The sequence below is a fragment of the Oncorhynchus tshawytscha genome, linkage group LG06, assembly GCF_018296145.1.
Source record: "Oncorhynchus tshawytscha isolate Ot180627B linkage group LG06, Otsh_v2.0, whole genome shotgun sequence".
Lineage (NCBI taxonomy): Eukaryota > Metazoa > Chordata > Actinopteri > Salmoniformes > Salmonidae > Oncorhynchus > Oncorhynchus tshawytscha.
In genome coordinates this window covers 12,837,066-12,861,305 of record NC_056434.1, presented here as the reverse complement: position 1 = coordinate 12,861,305, position 24,240 = coordinate 12,837,066, and the positions used below count along the sequence as shown (strand labels likewise).

The following is a 24,240-nucleotide window of genomic DNA, read 5'->3' as shown; positions in this document are numbered from 1 at the left end:
TTTCCTAGCCACCGTGCTTCTGGACCTGCATTGCTTGCTGTTTGGGGTTTTAGGCTGGGTTTCTGTACAGCACTTTGAGATATCAGCTGATGTACGAAGGGCTATATAAATACATTTGATTTGATTTGCTATGGTGACCAGTGAGCTGAGATAAGGTAGGGCTTTACCTAGCAGAGACTTGTAGATGACCTGGAGCCAGTGGGTTTGGCGAGGGCCAGCGAACGAGAGAGTACAGGTCGCAGTATTGGGTAGTATATGGGGCTTTGGTGACAAAATGGATGGCACTGTGATGGACTGTATCCAATTTGTTGAGTAGAGTGTTGGAGGCTATTTTTTAAATGACATCGCCGAAGTCGAGGATCGGTAGGATGGTCAGTTTTACGAGGGTATGTTTGGCAGCATGAGTGAAGGATGCTTTGTTGCGAAATAGGAAGCCGATTCTAGATTTAATTTTGGATTGGAGATGCTTAATGTGAGTCTGGAAGGAGAGTTTACAGTCTAGCCAGACACCTAGGTATTTGTAGTTGTCCACGTATTCTAAGTCAGAACTGTCCAGAATAGTGATGCTGGATGGGCGGGCAGCGATCGGTTGAAGAGCATGCATTTAGTTTTACTTGCATTTAAGAGCAGTTGGAGACCACGGAAGGAGAGTTGTATGGCATTGATGCCCGTCTGGAGGTTAGTTAACACAGTGTCCAAAGAAGGGCCAGAAGTATACAGAATGGTGTCGTCTGCATAGACGTGGATCAGAGAATCACCAGCAGCAAGAGCGACATCATTGATGTATACAGAGAAGAGAGTTGGCCCGAGAAATTAACCCTATGGCACCCCCATAGAGACTGCCAGAGGCCCGGACAACAGGCCCTCCGATCTGACACACTGAAATCTATCAGAGAAGTAGTTGGTGAACCAGTCGAGGCAGTCATTTGAGAAACCAAGGCTGTTGAGTCTGTCGATAAGAATGTGGTGATTGACAGAGTCGAAAGCCTTGGTCAGGTCGATGGTGCTTATGATACCATTTAGGATCTTGAGTGTGGCTGTGGTGCACCCATAACCAGCTCGGAAACCAGATTGCATAGCGGAGAAGGTATGGTGCGATTCGAAATGGTCGGTAATCTGTTTGTTAACTTGGCTTTCGAAGACCTTAGAAAGGCAGGGTGGGATAGATATAGGTCTGTAGCAGTTTGGGTCTAGAGTGTCTCCCCCTTTGAAGAGGGGGATGATCGCGGCAGCTTTCCAATCTTTGGGAATCTCAGACGATACGAAAGAGAGGTTGAACAGGCTAGTAATAGGGGTTGCAACAATTTTGGCAGATCATTTTAGGAAGAGAGGGTCCAGATTGTCTAGCCTGGCTGATTTGTAGGGGTCCACATTTTGCAGCTCTTTTAGAACATCAGCTATCTGGATTTGGGTGAAGGAGAAATGGAGGAGGCTTGGGCGAGTTGCTGTGGGGGGTGCAGGGCAGTTGACCGGGGTAGGGATAGCCAGGTGGAAAGAATGGCCAGCCGTAGAAAAATGCTAATTGAAATTCTCAATTATAGTGGATTTATTGGTGGTGACAGTGTTTCCTAGCCTCAGTGCAGTGGGCTGCTGGGAGGATGTGCTCTTATTCTCCATGGACTTTACAGTGTCCTAGAACGTTTTTGAGTTTGTACTACAGGATGCAAATTTCTGTTTGAGAAAGCTAGCCTTAGCTTTCCTAACTGCCTGTGCATATTGGTTCCTAACTTCCCTGAAAATGTGCATATCACGAGGGCTATTCGATGCTAATGCAGTATGCCACAGGCTGTTTTTGTGCTGGTCAAGGGCGGTCAGGTCTGGAGTGAACCAAGGGCTTATATCTGTTCCTGGTTCAATTTTTTTTGAATGGGGCATGCTTATTTAAGATGGTGAGGAAGGCAATTTTAAAGAATAACCAGGCATCCTCTACTGACGGGATGAGGTCAATATCCTTCCAGGATACCCAGGCCAGGTCGATTAGAAAGGCCTGCTCGCTGAAGTGTTTTAGGGAACATTTGACAGTGATGAGGGGTGGTCGTTTGACCGCAGACCCATTACGGATGCAGGCAATAAGGCAGTGATTTCTGAGATCTTGGTTGAAAACAGCAGAGGTGTATTTTGAGGTCAAGTTGGTGAGGATGATATCTATGAGGGTGCCCGTATTTACGGATTTGGCATTGTACCTGGTAGGTTCATTGATAATTTGTGTGAGATTAAGGGCATCAAGCTTAGATTGTAGGATGGCTGGGGTGTTAAGCAAGTCCCAGTTCAGGTTACCTAGCAGCACCAGCTCTGAAGATAGATGGGGGGCAATCAATTCACATATGGTGTCCAGGGCACAGCTGGGGTCAGAGGGTGGTCCATAGCAAGCGTCAACGGTGAGAGACTTGTTTCTGGAAAGGTGGATTTTTAGAAGTAGAAGCTCGAATTGTTTGGGTACAGACCTGGATAGTAAGACAGAACTCTGCAGGCTATTTCTGCAGTAGATTGCATCTCTGCCTCCTTTTGCAGTTCTATCTTGTCGGAAAATGTTATAGTTAGGAATGGAAATTTCAGGGTTTTTGGTGGTCTTCCTAAGCCAGGATTCAGACACGGCTAGGACATCCGGGTTGGCAGAGTGTTCTAAAGCAGTGAATAAAACAAACTTAGGGAGGAGGCTTCTAATGTTAACATGCATGAAACCAAGGCTTTTATGGTTACAGAAGTCAACAAATGAGAGCAAATCAAATCAAATCAAATTTTATTTGTCACATACACATGGTTAGCAGATGTTAATGCGAGTGTAGCGAAATGCTTGTGCTTCTAGTTCCGACAATGCAGTAATAACCAACAAGTAATCTAACTAACAATTCCAAAACTACTGTCTTATACACAGTGTAAGGGGATAAAGAATATGTACATAAGGATATATGAATGAGTGATGGTACAGAGCAGCATAGGCAAGATACAGTAGATGGTATCGAGTACAGTATATACATATGAGATAAGTATGTAAACCAAGTGGCATAGTTAAAGTGGCTAGTGATACATGTATTACATAAGGATGCAGTCGATGATATAGAGTACAGTATATACGTATGCATATGAGATGAATAATGTAGGGTAAGTAACATTATATAAGGTAGCATTGTTTAAAGTGGCTAGTGATATATTTACATCATTTCCCATCAATTCCCATTATTAAAGTGGCTGGAGTTGAGTCAGTGTCAGTGTCAGTGTGTTGGCAGCAGCCACTCAATGTTAGTGGTGGCTGTTTAACAGTCTGATGGCCTTGAGATAGAAGCTGTTTTTCAGTCTCTCAGGCCCAGCTTTGATGCACCTGTACTGACCTCGCCTTCTGGATGATAGCGGGGTGAACAGGCAGTGGCTCGGGTGGTTGATGTCCTTGATGATCTTTATGGCCTTCCTGTAACATCGGGTGGTGTAGGTGTCCTGGAGGGCAGGTAGTTTGCCCCCGGTGATGCGTTGTGCAGACCTCACTACCCTCTGGAGAGCCTTACGGTTGAGGGCGGAGCAGTTGCCGTACCAGGCGGTGATACAGCCCGCCAGGATGCTCTCGATTGTGCATCTGTAGAAGTTTGTGAGTGCTTTTGGTGACAAGCCAAATTTCTTCAGCCTCCTGAGGTTGAAGAGGCGCTGCTGCGCCTTCTTCACGATGCTGTCTGTGTGAGTGGACCAATTCAGTTTGTCTGTGATGTGTATGCCGAGGAACTTAAAACTTGCTACCCTCTCCACTACTGTTCCATCGATGTGGATAGGGGGGTGTTCCCTCTGCTGTTTCCTGGAAGTCCACAATCATCTCCTTGGTTTTGTTGACGTTGAGTGTGAGGTTATTTTCCTGACACCACACTCCGAGGGCCCTCACCTCCTCCCTGTAGGCCGTCTCGTCGTTGTTGGTAATCAAGCCTACCACTGTTGTGTCGTCCGCAAACTTGATGATTGAGTTGGAGGCGTGCGTGGCCACGCAGTCGTGGGTGAACAGTCGTTTAGCTCAGTTACCTTAGCTTTCTTGGGAACAGGAACAATGGTGGCCCTCTTGAAGCATGTGGGAACAGCAGACTGGTATAGGGATTGATTGAATATGTCCGTAAACACACCGGCCAGCTGGTCTGCGCATGCTCTGAGGGTGCGGCTGGGGATGCCGTCTGGGCCTGCAGCCTTGCGAGGGTTAACACGTTTAAATGTCTTACTCACCTCGGCTGCAGTGAAGGAGAGACCGCATGTTTTCGTTGCAGGCCGTGTCAGTGGCACTGTATTGTCCTCAAAGCGGGCAAAAAAGTTATTTAGTCTGCCTGGGAGCAAGACATCCTGGTCCGTGACTGGGCTGGATTTCTTCCTGTGTCCGTGATTGACTGTAGACCCTGCCACATGCCTCTTGTGTCTGAGCCGTTGAATTGAGATTCTACTTTGTGTCTGTACTGACGCTTAGCTTGTTTGATAGCCTTGCGGAGGGAATAGCTGCACTGTTTGTATTCGGTCATGTTACCAGACACCTTGCCCTGATTAAAAGCAGTGGTTCGCGCTTTCAGTTTCACGCGAATGCTGCCATCAATCCACGGTTTCTGGTTAGGGAATGTACCTGGGGAATAGGAGTAGGAGTGGAGCGAGGCACTGTAGGGAAATGCCACGACCAAGGCTCGAGAAGTTACATACTTATCAAGGTTTCCAAAAGAAAAATACATTTGAACCTCTACAGGATCGGTAGGTCCTCCACGAGACGGTTGAGCTAACATAGGCTAATGCGATTAGCATGAGGTTGTAAGTAACAAGAACATTTCCCAGGACATAGACATATCCGATATTGGCAGAAAGCTTAAATTCTTGTTAATCTAACTGCACTGTCCAATTTACAGTAGCTATTACAGTGATATAATACCATGCTATTATTTGAGGAGAGTGCACAGTTATATTTAGGCACATTTGGGCAGTCTCAATCACTAGATCAGTCTAAAACATCGCACGCACACTGCTGCCATCTAGTGGCCAAAATAAAAATAACACCTCCCCCTAGAGGCCAAGACATAAAAACAGCAAGGTTCCATGATATCACCATGCGGAATTTAGAAATATATGTAACATTAATTACAATAACTACAGTAGGTACATCAAACCTACATCAAAGTACATTAAACCTCCCAAAATGTATTTTCCATGATCAGTATTTCCTTTTTCAGTCTTTTTCCCTTGAGGTAATGGATTCAACTGTTCAACACTTACAGCCAAATGTTTAATAACCCCGGGTATTCCCAGAACACATTCTGGAAAGTCTGTAGATAGTGGTCATTTTATTAGGTACAACCCCCTTTGCATCTGGAACAGCGTGAATTCAAAACTGTTGATGAAACTGGGGAAGGAGATAGACTGTTCAAGTTCTTAAGTCCAGTTGGAGTTTATTACAGTCAGTAAAAGCTGAGTGTTGGAATTATAATAAAAAAACAGTTTTGTAGACCATCACAGACTGTGCTGTCATTTTGCATGTTCTAAAGTTCAAACAAACAGTAACAGAATACCTGAATACTTCTCCGCATGCTTTAGTGCCTAGTAAGCCAAGACTGCTGGACTTGCTGTATGTAGGAGCAATTTATTTTTGTGAATCAGGGTGGTGAACCTAATAAAGTGGCAACTGAGTGTAGAGCCTGGTTGAAGTCCTAGTTTTAATGGTTAGTGCCAGTAGATTGCAGAGGTGTTCACATACAGTTCAGAGGCAAATCATAATCAAACATGTACTTCTTATATTAGTGATTTTTTTTGTTATCCACCCTCTGATATCTTTCAATACCCATGCTAATATATATACATTTTTACATATATATACAGTAAAAATGTATGTTATGGTTCACATTTAGTTTTCCTTATCTCCGCCGTGGAATGTCCATGTTGATCCTCTTGGTTCTCTTGATCCATCCACCTGTCTTCTTTGTTAGTCAGGCCTGACCCCTTCATCCCGTAGTTTCTTCCTGTAATCTAATTTAATATGAATGAAGATGCAGAATCTTCTGCCGGGTCCCTTCTAATAGGGTATAACAGACTCGTTAGAACTTTGACCACACGCCCTCTAGACGTACTACATGCCCACTATCAAATCAAAACTGATTTTTTTTCCTCAAAAAAGGTTGTAAAAGTATGCTAGACATGTATAGAATAAATCATACCTAGTTTGATGTTTCTGTGACAAACAGTGAATGAGTTATTTATTTATACCGCTTTAAAATGGCATTTTTATATGCCACTTATATGCTATCAAGTCAACACTGGCATTTCTACTCAAAACAAAGGTCGTAAAAGTATGCTAGACATTTATAGAATACATCATATCTAGCTTGATGATTCTGTGACAGCCAACTTTACCTCGGTAGCTAACGATACCTAGCACACCCGTAGACAGTGTACATCTTTCCTGCAGTTCTGTTAATCACGAGGGCAGGTGATCGGCAGCCCGGAGCGAAGGACACTACTAACTTGTTAGCTAGCTAGGACTCCGGTAGACCATGTCTTTCGCCACTGGAAACACTCAGATAATAGTTTTATTTCCCTTTTGACACACATTTTAATCGCATAGACAATCAGGGGAAATCCCGAATATCAAGTATCACAGAAGTTGGAAGATGGCGTGCTCAAACCAATGGGATGCTCGATAGGGGGCGTTTCTGTAGATGCGTGAATAAACTACATGTAAGGAACGCCCCGAATTGCGGGCCGCAATCACACACCATATATATTTATGATACATGGAACGTTCCCACATTAGTTTAGAAAGTCTGTTATCCAAGGTGGATAGCTTTAACAAAGGCGTCATGGACCGAATGGATAACTATAAACAACTTATTTTTGGAACAAAGCCGAAATGGACAGTGATTCTGACAGTCACTGCATGCGGTGCAAGTGCCTTGGTCCTTTTGTTGAAATGGTTCGGACACCAACAGTCGTGGAAGAAAATTCAGAAGGCAAAAGTGCGAAGAGAAAAGTCGCTGCAACGAGCAGAGCATGCTGTCTGTCAGTTCAACGAGTCGGTAAATTTGACTTTATTTTCTTAAAAATTTGCTCTCGAGAACCCGAGGGTGGATTCTGCCTCTATGAATAGGCTAAGCGAAAGCTAGCTAACAACGAATGAACATTCAACACGGCTGATTAGTCAGACACAGCTGTGACTCGAACTTGCTGTCAGACACTCTAGTACTAGATCACAACTGATCAATTTCATGTCAAACTCACTCCAAGTTCAAACCAGTTTTCACTTAGCCATGCATGCATCAAGTGAAAAGAGGAGTAGGGGGTATTCAGAGGACCCCCTACACGGACTAGCCCACTGACTGAGATAACATGACATTTCATTTTTATTTTCAGAAAGTGTAGTTAGAGACATCTGGTGGTATAGGCCTACCCAATGTTCATACTCTCCTTCTTTGAATCCCATGTCAGCACCCTGAAACAGACACCTCTCTCATCCTCTCACTGTCCCTGGCTGAGCTGTCCAAACAACTGAAGGACGGAACACTAACTCCACAAGCTGTGTTCCACTCATACATGGAAAAGGTAATGCACAATCCAATCAACACCCCCAGTATTCACATATAGCTTATACCAGCTATTTCTAATGTGCATGTTGTGGATTTTTGTGGACTGCATCATTTTTTCCCCCATAGTTTTTGTTTTCATTGCAAGCATTGGTGATCTAGTTTTGTTCCCTAAGTGGGTGATCTTTGACGGGTCATATCCTACTCCTGCAATGTTTTCTGCAAACCATTAACTGACTTTAATGTATTTAAATCGATTGTCACAGCCGACAGCCTTGAAGGTCTATATGTTTACACTGAGCGTACAAAACATTAGGAACACCTTCCTAAAGTCGAGTTGTACCCCCTTTTGCACTCAGAACAGCCTCATTTTGTCAGGGCATGGCCTCTACAATGTGTCAAAAGTGTTCCGCAGGGATGCTGGCCCATGTTGGCTGGATGTCCTTTGGGTGGGGGACCTTTCTTGATACACATTGGAAACTGTTGATTGTGAAAGCCCCAGCAGCGTTGCAGTTCTGGACACAAACTGGTTTGCCTGGTACCTACTACCATACCCATTCAAAGGCACTTAAATATTTTGTCTTGCCCATTCACCCTTTGAATGGCACACATACACAATCCATGTCTCAATTGTCTCTAAGTTTAACAAAGGATTTTTATGCAGTCTCCTCCCCTTTATCTACACTGATTGAAGTGGATTTAACAAGGGACATCAATAAGGGATCATAGCTTTCACCTGGTCGGTCTGTCATGGACAGATCAGGTGTCCTTAATGTTTTGTACATAGTGTATGATGACATGCCTGGATCATTTGTGCAGTGTTTACAAAACAATTGCTGCTGTATTGTATAAAACAATGCATGTTGTTGTATTGAGGGCCTATCACCTATTAGGCAACATTTTATTGTGGGGTGTGGTAATCAATCTAGCCTGGTCCCAGATCTGTTTGGGATCTGTTTGTGCTCTTGTTAACATGACCATAGGAGTTGACAACACAAACAGATCTGGGACCATGCTACTAGGCCTATCAATCTACCAAAGCAGTCCCATTGATTTATCCCATGCTGTTTCCCCACAGACCTTGGAGGTGAATAGGAGACTGAACTGTTGCACTGAGGTCCTGCTGGAAAGTTGGGATCAGCTGGAGGATGTTGACTCTCACAAGGATGGTCTCCTTTATGGGGTCCCTGTCAGCATCAAGGAAAATATTGGATACAAGGTAGTGTTGATTAGGTGTTTCATTGCCCTTTTCCCCTGTACCTAGGCCTAGTCCTGGACTAAAACACTTTTAAATGGAGATTCTCCATAGAGTATGCTTTTTAGGACAAGGCTTAATCTGTGTGCAGGAAGCTGCTCCACAGTAGGCCTGTCTCTAACATATGTTTGTTTGCTTCTAGTTGACTCTCATGACATAAGCCCAACCGGTAACATGGATCTGGGTTCAGAGATTGTGCTTCTATACTGAAAAAATATATAAATGCAACATGTAAAGTGTTGGTGCCATGTTTCATGAGCTGAAATAAGATATTGCATACATTTTCCATATGCACAAAATGCAAATTTCTCTGTTTGTGTACAAATTTGTTTACATCCCTGTTAGTGAACATTTATTTTATGCCAAAATAATCCATCCGCCTGACGGGTGTGGCCTATCAAGAAGCTGATTTAACAGCATGATCATTACACAGGTGCACCTTGTGCTGGGACAAAAGGCTATTCTAAAATGTGCAGTTGTCACATAACACAAGGCCACAGATGCTTTGAGGGAAGGTGTATTTGGCATGCTGACTGCAGGAATGTCCACCAGAGTTGTTGTCAGAATTTAATGTTAATTTCTCTACCATAAGCCGCCTCAACGTCATTTTAGAGAATTTGTCAGGACGTCCAACCGGCCTCACAACCGCAGACCACATGTAACCACACCAGCCAAGGACCTCCACATCCGGCTTCTTCACCTGCGGGATCATGTGAGACCAGCCACCTGGACAGCTGATGAAACTGAGGAGTATTTCTGTCTGTAATAAAGCCTTTTGTAGGGAAAAACTCATTCTGATTGGCTGTGCCTGGCTCCCCATTGGGTGGGCCTATGTCCTCCCTGCGCCCCTTCCCAGTCATGTGAAATCCATAGATTAGGGCCTAATTAATTAAATTAAATTGACTGATTTCCTTATATGAACTGTAACTCAGTAAAATCATTGAAATTGTTTCATGTTGCGTTAATATTTTTGTTCAGTATAGTTTAATCTCGCGTGACAATAGCCCTACCGGTAACATGGTTCAGAGATGTGCACGTCTACTGAAATAATATATTTTTACATTAATGATTTCCTTGTTTTAGTTTTTCCTCTTGTTTTTGTGTTTAGGGTCATGACTCTACGTGTGGTGTAATCTGTAAATTGGACCTGCCTGCCACAGGGGACAGTGTGCTAGTTGAAGTGCTGAAGAGACAAGGCGCCATTCCCTTCGTCAAGACCAACGTGCCCCAAGGCCTGCAAAAGTATATAGTTATTTTAGACTTGTGAATGCAACAAATGAGTTTCAGAATATTATTTGGATACCAAACAATGTCAACTGGTGACTGATCGCCACATACACTTGAACTACATTGAGACACTGTAGTAGGTGAGACGTGCACCACAGTAAGCCATGTAATTTAGTGCAAGAGCTTTGACTTGAGTAATGTGATTGAGGAATGTATGGACGTGGTCCTCGTCGAAGCCCTAAGACCAGGCTAGTCCGCACCCAGAGTAAAGCTGGTTGGTCATACCATGTGTCATGTTAGCAAGCAGTCCTTTAAATATGTCCTAAAAATATGTTTATTGTCCTCATTTCCAGCTTTGACTGTGGTAACCCTATCTATGGGCTGACTCTGAACCCCCACAACCCCCAGAAGACGTCAGGGGGCTCGTCTGGTGGGGAAGGGGCGCTGATCGGAGGAGGGGGCTCGGTTCTGGGCTTAGGGTCCGACATCGGGGGCAGCATCCGCATCCCATCATCCTTCTGTGGCATCTGTGGCTTCAAGCCCACGGCCAACAGGCTGAGGTGGGTGGGTGTGTTATTGGGTCTGTTACTCTTAGTATGTCTGTCAATGTTCCTTAGTGTTTTTATCAAATGTATCTGTCAGTGTGTGTTAGTGAAACTGTGTGCCTCATGGTGACTCAGCCTAACATGTTATCATTTACAATGCTCATAACCTTGAGCACAGTTCAAAGAAAGAGTACGTCACAAGACTCCCAGGCTTGGTTAGATATTGACTGACTTTCTTTGTTCCTTTTGTTTTGTTTTAGTTTGCGAGGTGCTAGCTCCTGTATCCGGGGCCAAAAGTCCGGTACGGCTCAAATATGTAACTTTTATCCCTGCTCATGCATAGTAAATAAATAGATAACATTTTACTTGACCCTTCTGTCAGTCCTTCATAAGGTCTACAAAAAAAGCATTTCCAAAAGAAAAGTTAGCACTGCTTTGATTGTGTGGAACATATAGTAATTATTTCAAAAGGGTGCTTAATGCTATATATACAGTAACTCTGGTATAGTAACGACATGGTAACTAATGGTTTTGTTAGCTTTTAGTGACTGACTTTCCACTGTCACGATAACACAAGTTGTTTGTGTTGTGCTTGTTCCAGTGCTGTCGTCCCTTGGGCCCATGGCAAGAGACGTAGACAGCCTGGCTCTCTGTATGCAGGCTCTGCTCTGTGACCACATGTTCAGACTGGACCCCACGGTACCACCCATCCCATTCAACCAACAGGTGGGTTCTCTATCATAGGGAGAAGTTGCCCCCCCCAGATGCTGGTCTTGGGTCAGTTTTGCATTTCCCCACTAATGGTGAAGATTGTGGGAGATGGTCTGTACTTAGGCTCCAGGGTGAAGTTTCTCTTATCATAGAACACGTATCATTAGCTAGGTTTCCATCCAATTGGTGACAGATTTTCATGTGAATTGTGTAAAATCTGTATAAAAACAAAACATTTTCCCCACCAGGGATTTGTTTACATCAAAAATGACTTGTGGATAAAAGGCTGTGTGTGGTGACATAGTGCACATAACTACCTTTTGCAGTTAAATTACCATGTACCAAATTTTTTTATTTTATTTAACTAGGCAAGTCAGTTAAGACATTTTTTTTAATTTTAATTTACAATGACCGCCTACCGAAAGGCCTCCCGCGGGGATGGGGGCTGGGATAAAAAAAAATATATTTTTTTTAGGACAAACAACATCACAACAAGAGACAACACTACATAAAGAGAGACCTAAGGCAGCAACACATGACAACACAGCATGGTAGCAACATAAAACATGGTACAAACATTATTGGGCACAGACAACAGCACAAAGGGCAAGAAGGTAGACTACAATACATCACACAAAGCAGCCACAACTTAGTAAGTGTCCATGATTGAGTCTTTGAATGAAGAGATTGAGATAAAACTGTCCAGTTTGAGTATTTGTTGCAGCTCATTCCAGTCGCTAGCTGCAGTGAACTGAAAAGAGGAGTGACCCAGGGATGTGTGTGCTTTGGGGACCTTTAGCAGAAAGTGACTGGAGAACGGGTGTTGTATGTGGAGGATGAGGACTGCAGTAGATACAGTTGAAGTCGGAAATTTACATACACCTTAGCTGAATACATTTAAACTCAGTTTTTCACAATTCCTGACATTTAATCAGAGTAAAAAATCCCTGTCTTAGGTCAGTTAAGATCACCACTTTATTTTAAGAATGTGAAATGTCAGAATAATAATAGTGATTTATTTAAGCTTTTATTTCTTTCCTCACATTCCCAGTGGGTCAGAAGTTTACATACACTCAATCAGTAGCATTGCCTTTAAATTGTTTAACTTGGGTAAAATGTTTTGGGTAGCCTTCCACAAGCTTCCCACATTAAGTTGGGTGAATTCTGGCCCATTCCTCCTGACAGAGCTGGTGTAACTGAGTCAGGTTTGTAGGCCTCCTCGCTCGCACACGCTTTTTCAGTTCTGCCCACACATTTTCTATAAGATTGAGGTCAGGGCTTTGTGATGGCCACTCTAATATCTTGACTTTGTCCTTAAGCAATTGTTCCAAAACTTTGGAAGTATACTTGGTCATTGTCCATTTGGAAGACCTATTTGCGACCAAGCTTTAACTTCCTGACTGATGTCTTGAGATGCTGCTTCAACATATCCACATAACTTTCCTACCTCATGATGCCATCTATTTTGTGAAGTGCACCAGTCCCTCCTGCAGCAAAGCACCCCCACAACATTATGCTGCCACCCCTGTGCTTTACGGTTGGGATGGTGTACTTCGGCTTGCAAGCCTCCCCCTTTTTCCTCCAAACATAACGATGGTCATTATGGCCAAACAGTTCTATTTTTGTTTCATCAGACCAGAGGACATTTCTCCAAAAAGTACAATCTTTGTCCCCATGTGCAGTTGCAAACCGTAGTCTGGCTTTTTTTATGGTGGTTTTGGAAGAGTGGCTTCTTCCTTGCTGAGCGGCCTTTCAGGTTATGCTGATATAAAGATTTGTTTTACTGTGGATATAGATACTTTTGTACCTGTTTCCTCCAGCATCTTCACAAGGTCCTTTGCTGTTGTCCTGGGATTGATTTTGACTTTTCGCACCGAAGTGTGTTCATCTCTAGGAGACAGAATGCGTCTCCTTCCTGAGCGGTATGACGGCTGCGTGGTCCCATGGTGTTTATACTTGCGTACTATTGTTTGTACAGATGAATGTGGTACCTTCAGGCGTTTGGAAAATGCTCCCAAGGAAGACCCAGACTTCTACAAGGTCTTGGCTGATTTCTTTTCATTTTCCCATGATGTCAAGCAAAGAGGCACTGCCTTTGAAGGTTGGCCTTGAAATACATCCATAGGTTCACCTCCAATTGACTCAAATGTCAATTAGCCTATCAGAAGCTTCTAAAGCCATGACACCATTTTCTGGAATTTTCCAAGCTGTTTAAAGGCACAGTCAACTTAGTGTATGTAAACTTCTGACTTCAACTGTATCTCAGATAGGGGGGAGTGAGGCCTAAGAGGGTTTAATATATATAATATATATATTATATATATAAGCATCAACCAGTGGGTGTTGTGACAGGTATACAGAGATTACCAGTTTACAGAGGAGTATAGTGTGCAGTGATGTGTCCTAGGAGCATTGGTAGCAAATCTGATGACCAAATGGTAAAGAACATCTCTTTGTTCGAATGCACCTTTAACTGTCGATCTATAAATTATGTCTCCGTAATCTAACATGGGTAGGATGGTCATCTGGATCAGGGTTAGTTCGGCAGCTGGGGTGAAAGAGGAGCAATTATGATAGAGGAAACCAAGTCTAGATTTAACTCTCGCATGCAGCTTTGATATGTGCTGAGAGAAGGACAGTGTATCGTCTAGCCATACTCCCAAGTACTTGTATGAGGTGACTACCTCAAGCTCTGACCCCTCGGCTGTAGTAATTAGATGGGGGCATTCTTCTTATCAAACAACATGACCTTTGTTTTGGAGGTGTTCAGAACACGGTTAAGTAGAGAAAGCTTGTTGGACACTAAGAAAGCTTTGTTGTAGAGCATTTAACACAAAATCCGGGGAGGAGCCTGCTGAGTATAAGACTGTATAATCTGCAAATAAATGGATGAGAGTTTCCTACTGCCTGAGCTATGTTGTTGATGTAAATTGAGCGTGGGGCCTAGGATTGAAACTTGGGGTACACCCTTGGTGACAGGCAGTGGCTGAGACAGCAGATTTTCTGACTTTATACACTGCACTCTGAGAGAGGTAGTTAGCAAACCAGGGCAAAGACCCCTCAGAGACACCAGTACTGCTTAGCCGGCCCACAAGAATGGCAGGGTCTACCGTAACAAAAGCTTTGGCCAAGTCAATAAAAATAGTATCACAACATTGCTTAGAATCAAGTGCGGTGGTGACATAATTGAGGACCTTTTAAGGTTGCAGTGACACATCCATAACCTTAGCGGAAACCAGATTGCATACCAGAGTGAATATTATAGACATCAAGAAAGCCAGTCAGTTGATTGACAAGTTTTTCCACCACTTTTGATAAACAGGGCAAAATAGATAGGCCTATAAAATTTAGGATCAGCTTGATCTCACCCTTTAAATAAATGATGAATGGTGGCTGCCTTCCAAGCAATAGGAACCTCCCCAGAAAGGAGACAGGCTAGTCGATGATAGGGGCAGCAACCTTAAAGAAGAAATGGTCTAAACCATCTGACCCAGATGTTTTTTTGGGGTCAAGTTTCAGGAGCTCCTTTAGCACCTCGGACTCAGTGACTGCCTGCAGGGAGAAACTTTGTAGGGGAAAAAGAGGGAGAAGCAGCTGTGAGGAGGAGGGTTTATTCTCCAGGTCTTTAACAGGCTGGTGCTGATGGCGGACCATAGCACCCAGCAACAGTCAACAAAGAGTTATTTGAAAGTTGAATGCTTAAACCAGAAAAGTGAGATTGAGCTCATGACCTTCTGCCAGACCTCTTAGTCAAACAGCTCTTATTCTCTCCTCCTTCACAGTAGATGCCTGAAACAAGGTTCTAAAGACTGTTGACATCTAGTGGAAGCATTAGGAAGTGCAATCGGACCAAATTTACACTATCTTGGATAGGCAAAGAGTTGAAAAACTACAAACCTCAGATTTACCACTTCCTGGTTGGATTTTTTTCTCAGGTTTTTGCCTGCCATATGAGTTCTGTTATACTCACAGACATAATTCAAACAGTTTTAGAAAATCTACTAATATAATGCATATCTTAGCTTCTGGGCTTGAGGCCGGTTGGATGTACTGCCAAATTCTCCAAAATGACGGAGGTGGCTTATGGTAGAGAAATGAGCATTCAATTATCTGGCAACAGCTGTGGAGGACATTCTGCAGTCAGCATGCCAATTGCTCGCTCCTTCAACTTCTGATGTCTTGCATTGTGTTGTGTGCATAGGGCTGTTGCGGTGACCGAATCACCGCCACACCGGCGGTCACTAGTCATGAAGGCAGTCAAATTCCATGTGACTGTTTAGTCACGGGAATTAGGCTTCTCCAAGCTCTGATGCTGCTGATTAGATTAGTAGCCTGGTACTTGGCACCCTATTGTCCCTCTACTCACTCTGACATCAATGCAATGCATAATGCATTGTGCATCAATGCATAATGTGAAGAAATAGCCTAATAGTTTAGAACACTTGGCTTTAAAATATTGATAATCTGTTGTGAGCCACATTGTTTAAAAAAAAAAAAAAAGTGGTGGTTATATTAATTTGGGATATATCGCATGACACAACTGTCCCAGACTATGTTGGGAATATTTATTTCTCGCACAGAATAGAATAGGTCGACTTTTGTAGCATGGGGGATAGTAGATTGACATAGGCTAGTGCTTCTGCTGTTCGTTAGGCCTACACGTCTTGTTGGCTGACGAAAAGTAAATGTGGACAGTTCTTCCAATATCTTCAATATGCACCTTGGAATTGGATGAGGATGCACGCAGTTGCCTCCCTGATGTGTCTGTCTTCACTTGTAGCCTGTGAGAAACACCTGATCGTGTGAGTGAGATGAGAGGTGCTTCGGAGCAGGCAGCATTTAGGGAGAAGGGCTGCAAAAATATATTTTAGGGGTGTATTATGGCCACACAAAGGGGATGCCACTGGGAAATTTGAGGCATTATCAAGTGCTTCTCAAATTGTGAATGAGAGACTGATGAAGTGTGCACAGCCTGCAAAAAAACAAAACAAAGCAGAGCTCATATGCCCTTTTAAGCATTTTATTTTTTCTCAAATCATTATCATTGGAGTAGCATCATGCAGCCTTACAATGTATTAAAAATCCAAACAACATTTGTAGAACAAACCCTAAATTAAGCATATAGGAGTACCTATTTCTTTGTTAACCGCATGAGTGCACTCCTTCATTGTTTTGAGAAAATATCCTTTCTATTTTATTCAGCTTTGTTCACTTGTATTCTTCATTATATAAAATAATGCCACGGAATACTAAGCAAATCTTGTCTGCTAAACGAACTAGTGTTAGCCCATAGCTAGATCAGGACCAAACATAAGGACAACCCACTGTATGCCATTCTGTTCTTCTGAAGTAGACCAAATTTTCTTCACATCATGCTTCTTTAGACCTGTCTAAAATAATGGATGGATGTGTGGAAGCCAGGATATGTTAAATGTGTTTGCTAATTAACCGTCAATTACAGTGAGACCGACACTTATTTGCTCGACAATCACCGGGTGACAATTTCGTGACAACTGCACATTTTTAGTGTCCTTTTATTGTTCTCAGCACAAGGTTAATCTGTGTAATTATCATGCTGTTTAATCACCTTCTTGTTTTGCCACACCTGTCAGGTGGATGTATTATCTTGGCAAAGGAGAAATTTTCATTACAGGAATGTAAACTAATTTGTGCACAACTTTTGTTTGGTGCTTATGGAACATTTCTGTTATCTTTTATTTTAGCACATGAAACATGGGACCAGCACTTTACATGTTGCGTTTATATAGTATATATTACTATTATATTTCTATTCAGTATATATTACTATTATATTTTGTGATAGCAGATGGAAAATATTTCTATGTTCTTCCTCTGTTCTCCTCCAGGTATACCAGAGCTCCAAGCCCCTGAGGATCGGTTACTATGAGAATGACGGCTATGCCATGCCCTCTCCAAGCATGGGCCGAGCCCTGAGGGAGACCAAGGCCCTGCTGGAGAAAGCAGGGCACACGGTGAGTACCCCCCCAGCCCCAGTCTGATCTATTTGTGATAATCCAGATCAGAGCTTGGTTGAACACTTATCAGAGAGTGTTGACTTAGACTGCTGAATGACAGAAACATAAAAACAAGCATAATTAGTTTGATCCATGACTGTAATGATATGTAATTGCAAATTGCATTCCTTTCTCTCCCTCCACCCCTCCATCTTTTGCGCTATCCCTCCACCCCCCATCTCTCTCGCTCCCTCTCTCTCTAGTTGGTTTCCTTCAGTCCCCCAAGGCTGATCTATGCCATGCATGAGCTGGTTGTCAGGGGTCTCTTAGGCGACGGATGCACTACCTTGCTTAGTCACCTGTGAGTCAAATTTCCCTGGGTTGTGTTCAGTAAGGCACACCGTAGCAAAATATTTAGAAACGGAAAAACAAAAATTTGTGTTTCTCATTAGACAAGTCCATATTGGTTGGCTCCGGAGTAGCGCAGCGGTCTAAGGCACTGCGTCTCAGTGCTTGAGGCGTCACTACAGACACTCTGGTTTGAATCCAGGCTGTATTACAACCGTCCGTGATTGGTAGTCCCATAGGGCGGAGCCCAATTGGCCCAGCATCGTCCGGGTTTGGCCAGTTTAGGCCATCATTGTAAATAGGAATCTGTTCTTAACCGACTTACCTAGTTAAATAAAAAATGTATTCTTCCCTGTTTCAACCTGTTTACTTCCATTTTGGGCCTAATGAACATGAGTAATCCTAGTAATCCCAATGAACGTCCCTGGGAGTGAAATGAACTATCCAGTACACTAAAATATGTTGTCAATGAAAGAATCTCTGTTTTTGTGTGTTTTTTCAGGAAAGGGGGGCCTGTTGACCCGTGTCTCAGGGATCAGATTATCCCCTACAGTCTGCCTCGCACTGTGAAGAAAATCCTCTCCATTCTCCTCAAGCCTATAGTAAGTGAAGGGGAAGGTTGGAGAAACCATTCCCCCGCCCAATGACTCCTTCACAGTTCTGCGTCATTGTAATTCCTGTGGAGGAGTGCGTCCTTCTTCATATTCAATTAATGAAACTGTAGCATCAGTGCTTTTGTTTTGATTATATTCCACAGGCATTTTTCAATTCCAAATACTTTCTGGGGGCTTAAGGAAATTCAGTATAGAGACATGGGGGTCATACATCCGCCAAATGACGTGCACCTGCCCTCAGGAGTTAACAGGGGTAAAAGGGTGTTAAGAGTAGTTTGCATTTGGTCTAAAGTGCTGGAGAATTTGGTCGACTGTGAATATTTCTGACACGTTTTCCTCCCTCAGTTTCCCCGCATCTCTGCCTCTCTGGATAGCCTGCGTGGAGTTGGGTGAGCTGTCTGATCAGCCCTGTTCTCCAGGTTTCTATCAGTAACAGTGTTTATGAAATACAGAAGTAACCATAATGAATTACTCCATTTCCTGTTTCACCAGCTCCGTGCAAGATCTGTGGAGACATCACGCGGATGTGGAAGTAGGTATACATTTGGTAATCAGTGTGGTTCACATGTCAGTCTAGAGGTCAACGAAGTGACCGCTCCATGAGTTATATTTTACAGCGACGGCCGCAGCAGAAGCAAACGCTTTTGTGGGCGACTCTTTCATGCGTGTGCACAATTATTATTTTTTGTTTTGATTACATAGGCCATATTAATATTATTTCACACCTTGATATCTTTGTCTATTAAAAATGATCTGTGTTGCATTCGATTGAACAAGTCATAGACAATATTATGTTTGTGTTATATAGAGTGCATTCAGGAAAGTATTCAGACCCCTCAACTTTTTCCACATTTCTTTATGTTAGAGCCTTATTCTAAAATGGTTTAAATAATGTTATTTTTCCTTAATCTACATACAATACCCCATAATGACAAAGCGGAAGTACATTTTTGCAAATTTATATATATATATTTTTAAACTACTTATTTACATAAGTATTCAGACCCTTTGCTATGGGACTTTAAATTGAGCTCAGGTGCATCCTGTTTCCATTGATCATCCTTGAGAAGTTTGTACAACTTGATTGGAGTCCACCTGTGGTAAATTCAATTGATTTGACATGATTTGGAAAGGCACACACCTGTCTATATAACGTCCCACATTTGAAAGTGCATGTCAAAGTATAAAACCAAGCCATGAGGTCGAAGGAATTGTCCGTAGAGCTCAAAGACAGAATTGTGTTAAGGCACAAATCTGGGGAAGGGTACCAAAAAATGTCTGCAGAATTGAAGGTCCCCAAGAACACAATGCCCTCCATTCTTAAATGGAAGAAGTTTAGAACCATCAAGACTTCCTAGAGCTGGCCGCCCGGCCAAACTGAGCAATCGGGGGAGAAAGGCCTTGGTCAGGGAGAATCAAGATTCTCTGGTCTGATGAAACCAAGATTGAACTCTTTGGCCTGAATGTCAAGTGTCACATCTGGAGGAAACCTGGCACCATTCTTATGGTGAAGCATGATGGTGGCAGCGTCATGCTGTGGGGATGTTTTTCAGCGGCAGGGACTGGGAAACTAGTCAGGATCGAGGGAAAGATATACAGAGAGATCCTGGAGGAAAACTTGCTCCAGAGCGCTAGGGACCTTAGACTGGGGTGAGGTTCACCTTCCAACAGAACAACGACCCTAAGCACACAGCCAAGACAACACAAAAAGAACACGGATAAGAATAAGAAATAAAAGTAACAAGTAGCAGCAATAAAATAACACTAGCGAGACTATACACAGGGGGGTACCGGTACAGAGTTAATGTGTGGGGGCACCGGTTAGTTGAGGTAATATGTACACTACTGTTCAAAAGTTTGAAGTCACATTGACATTTCCTTGTTTTTGAAAGAAAAGAAAGACATTTTTCCATTAAATAACATCAAATTGATCAGAAATACAGTTGACATTGTTAATCATGTAAATGACTATTGTAGCTGGAAACGGCAATAATTTTTAAAAATGGAATATCTACATATGCATACAGAGGCCCATTATCAGCTGGCAGCTTCATTAAATAGTACCCGCAAAGCATCAGTCTCAGCGTCAACAGTGAATGGGTGACTCCGAGGTGTTGGCCTTCTAGGCATAGTTGCAAAGAAAATGCCATATCTCAGTCTGGCCAATAAAAAGAAAAGATGGGCAAAATAACACAGACACTGGACAGAGGAACTCTGCCTAGAAGGCCAGCATCCCGGAGTCACCTCTTCACTGTTGACGTTGAGACTGGTGTTTTGCGGGTACTATTTAATGAAGCTGCCAGTTGAGGACGTGTGAGGCGTCTGTTTCTCAAACTAGGCACTAATGTACTTTGTGCACAAATTTGTTTACATCCCTATTAGTGAGCATTTCTCTTTTTCCAAGATAATCCATCCACCCGACAGGTGTGACATATTAAGAAGCTGATTAAACTGCAGGATCATTACACAGGTGCACCTTGTGCTTTGGCCAATAAAAGGCCACTGTAAAATGTGCAGTTTTGTCACACAAACGAATGCCACCAATGTCTCCTGTTTTGAGGAAGCATGTAATTGGCCTGTTGGCTGCAAAAATATCCACCAGTTGTTGTTGCCAGATAATGTTAATTTCTGTACCATAAGCTGCTTCCAATGTTTTAGAGAATTTAGCAGTATTTCCAACCAGCCTCATAACTGCAGACCATGTGTATGGCGTTGTGTGTGCGAGTGGTTTGCTGGTGTGAACAGAGTGCTCCATGGTGGCAGTGGGGTTATAGTATGGGCAGGCATAAGCTACGGACGACGAACACAATTGCATTTTATCAATGGCAATTTGAATGCTTGGCAATACCGTGACGAAGTCCTGAGGCCCATTGTCGTGCCATTCATCCGCCACCATACCCATCATGTTTCGGCATGATAATGCACGGCACCATGTCGCAAGGATCTGTACACAATTCCTGGAAGCTGAAAATGTCCCAGTTCTTCCATGGCCTGCATACTCACCAGACATGTCACCTGTTGAGCGTGTTTGGGATGCTCTGGATCGACGTGTACGACAGCGTGTTCCAATATCCAGCATCTTCGCACAGCCATTGAAGAGGAGTGGGACAACATTCCACAGGCCATAATCAACAGCCTGATCAACTCTTATGTGAAGGAGATGTTGCGCTGCATGAGGCAAATGGTGGTTTTCTGATCCATGCCCCTACCTTTTTATTAAGGTATCTGAGACCAACATGAATATCTGTATTCCCAGTCGTGTGAATCTATAGATTAGGGTCTAATGAATTTATTTCAATTGACTGATTTCCTCATATGAACTAACTCAGTAAAATATATGCAATTGTTGCATTTGATATTTTTGTTCTGGAAAACACATCTAGCTTTGGTGAGAAGGCTGTGCGTGTCAATGTTCTGAGGGAAATGTTGCTCTATCTGTTCTCTAAGGACTACATACATGAGGTGATTGCAGAGTGGAGGAGGTGTGAGCTGGATGTGCTACTGTGTCCCATGGTTGGTCCAGCCTACATACATAACTACCCTGGCCAGCTTACCAGTATGTACCCATCTCTCCCTCTCTCTGTGGCTAGCTTACCAGTCTGTACCCATCTCTCCCTCTCTCTGTGGCTAGCTTACCAGTCTGTACCCATCTCTCCCTCTCTGTGGCTAGCTTACCAGTATGTACCCATCTCTCCTCTCTCTGTGGCTAGCTTACCAGTCTGTACCCATCTCTCCCTCTCTCTGTGGCTAGCTTACCAGTCTGTACCCATCTCTCCCTCTCTCTGTGGCTAGCTTACCAGTATGTACCCATCTCTCCTCTCTCTGTGGCTAGCTTACCAGTCTGTACCCATCTCTCCCTCTCTCTGTGGCTAGCTTACCAGTCTGTACCCATCTCTCCTCTCTCTGTGGCTAGCTTACCAGTCTGTACCCATCTCCCTCTCTGTGGCCAGCTTACCAGTATGTACCCATCTCTCCAGTCTCCCATCTCTGTGGCTAGCTTACCAGTCTGTACCCATCTCTCCTCTCTCTGTGGCCAGCTTACCAGTCTGTACCCATCTCTCCTCTCTCTGTGGCTAGCTTACTGTACAGTCTGTACCCATCTCTCCTCTCTCTGTGGCTAGCTTACCAGTCTGTACCCATCTCTCCTCTCTCTGTGGCCAGCTTACCAGTATGTACCCATCTCTCCTCTCTCTGTGGCCAGCTTACCAGTCTGTACCCACCTCTCCTCTCTCTGTGGCAAATTAACACCTTATGAAATGGGGTTTAGGTTTGTCTTTTATAGCATAGGAAGTTAACTGTTTTTGCTTAGAGTTGATTTTGTTGTCCAAAGCCACTTGTATAATTTACTTAGGAGTCACTCAAAGATTTACTTAACCTTTGGGGGTTTGAGACTTTTCTTTTGACTTAATCATGCCATATTTTTCAATGCGTAACAAGATAGTGGTGTGATTAAGTTGTTTCTCCTTCTCTCTTTCCAGGTACACTCACCTACACTATTATCTACAATCTCCTTAACTTCCCTGCTGGGGTGGTTCCTGTCTCCACGGTTACAGCAGAGGATGAGGAAGAACTCAGGCACTACAAGGGAAACTATGGGGACCTCTGGGACAGGCTCTACAAAAAGGTAGTCAGAGTCACAAACCCTTCCTCCTAAAATATTTACAGTACATTTAGCCCTTTCCAAATATATTTACATCTTGACTTGAAGTGGCCATTCTACCCATTGCAGCTGGCACAACCTGTAGCCTAAGCACATGATACAACACTATGGTCTCATAATTGTTCATTAATGTATGTCTTCATGTAGCTACTAACCTGTGAATCTTAGGCTGCAGTTCCACATTTAACCAGTAGATGGAGGTCCTGGTTGTTGTGTTGCAGAGATCAGATCACTGGGCCCATGTTCAAAAAGTGTATCGGAGAAGGAGTGCTGATATAGGATCAGTTTAGCCTTTTAGATTATTAGGGATGGACTGTGGGCAACTTCCTAGATCAGCACTCCTACTCTGATTAAATGATTTATGAGTACGGGCCCTGATCTGCACATCATTTGTTGGGACTAATGTGTTTGGCATGCTGTGTGTGTCTACAGGCAGTGACTGGCGGAGAGGGGCTTCCTGTGGCCGTCCAGTGTGTGGCCCTGCCCTGGCAGGATGAGCTCTGTCTGCGATTCATGAGAGAGGTTGAGATGCTGGTCAGAGAGGATAAGAAATGAGAGGTCGACGGAGAGGGAGAGATGGTAACGGGGATCTGTTTGATCAAACAGTTAAAACGTTTATGTACATAAATGTTACTGGGTTTTAGAAGTAGTACAAATTCAATATAACATTGATCATGTGATGCGAGGTAACTTGAGTAGGCCCCCTCGCCCAGGTAATCCTAAATGTCTAAGAAAGCAGATTGGAGTGAAGACTGATCCAAGTGCACTGAGAAACACTAAGGGTCGTTCTTGGCTGCTATCAGCGCACCAGACCTTTAAATAGTCATTTAAGTACATGGGAAGTAATATTTTTCTTACACACTTAAGGAAATTGAAAAATTATGTTTACCTCAGTTGATTAAACCCCGCCCCACTTATAATGTAAGGAAACCCTAATGAAGTAAGACATTACTTGGTATTTGTCAATTATAATCAACATATGCATTTATCATTATATAGGAAAATGAGTTTGACTTCTAGCTCTGACTCTACTAATAGCTACTTTATTGAGGAAAAATGTCCTTTCTATGGCTGTGATATGTGGTTGTCCCACCTAGCTATCTAACTGTAAGTCGCTCTGGATAAGTGTCTGCTAAATGACTCAAATGTAAATGTATGTTTTTCGTATCTCAAATTAAACAATTATTTAATATAGCCCTCTGTGATGCCGTTCTTGTGTGCAAGCTTTAGGAATGAGCACATTTATCATGTTGAGGTCAAGTGTCTTCCAAACACAGGTCTCTTACCTACAGTGACACACTCTCTCTCTCACAACATTCAAATTGTTCTACTTAAACGCTTGACTTCAAACTGTAATCAGGATGATGTCATTGTTTTAATAATGTTAGCTG

General features: G+C 43.1%; 1 protein-coding gene across 1 annotated transcript; it reads left to right on the top strand.

Annotated features, from left to right (window-relative positions):
• Positions 1-6,694: 6,694 nt before the first annotated feature.
• Positions 6,695-24,043, top strand: LOC112246680 (fatty-acid amide hydrolase 1-like). The gene is made up of 15 exons (XM_042322983.1): positions 6,695-7,010; positions 7,420-7,533; positions 8,593-8,733; positions 9,878-10,011; positions 10,350-10,556; positions 10,802-10,842; positions 11,143-11,267; positions 17,120-17,245; positions 17,491-17,588; positions 18,078-18,177; positions 18,535-18,578; positions 18,682-18,721; positions 21,637-21,745; positions 22,668-22,813; positions 23,282-24,043. The coding sequence occupies exons 1-15, from the start codon at positions 6,729-6,731 to the stop codon at positions 23,402-23,404; spliced, it is 1,830 nt and encodes a 609-aa protein (XP_042178917.1). The 5' UTR covers positions 6,695-6,728; the 3' UTR covers positions 23,405-24,043.
• Positions 24,044-24,240: the final 197 nt, after the last annotated feature.

Bases quoted from the DNA above. Each gene is read 5' to 3' on its own strand.
- LOC112246680 (XM_042322983.1), top strand. From the start codon at position 6,729: ATGGAACGTTCCCACATTAGTTTAGAAAGTCTGTTATCCAAGGTGGAT. The intron at 10,012-10,349 runs GTATATAGTTAT...CCTCATTTCCAG, and splicing joins GTGCCCCAAGGCCTGCAAAA to CTTTGACTGTGGTAACCCTA. The intron at 11,268-17,119 runs GTGGGTTCTCTA...GTTCTCCTCCAG, and splicing joins CCATCCCATTCAACCAACAG to GTATACCAGAGCTCCAAGCC.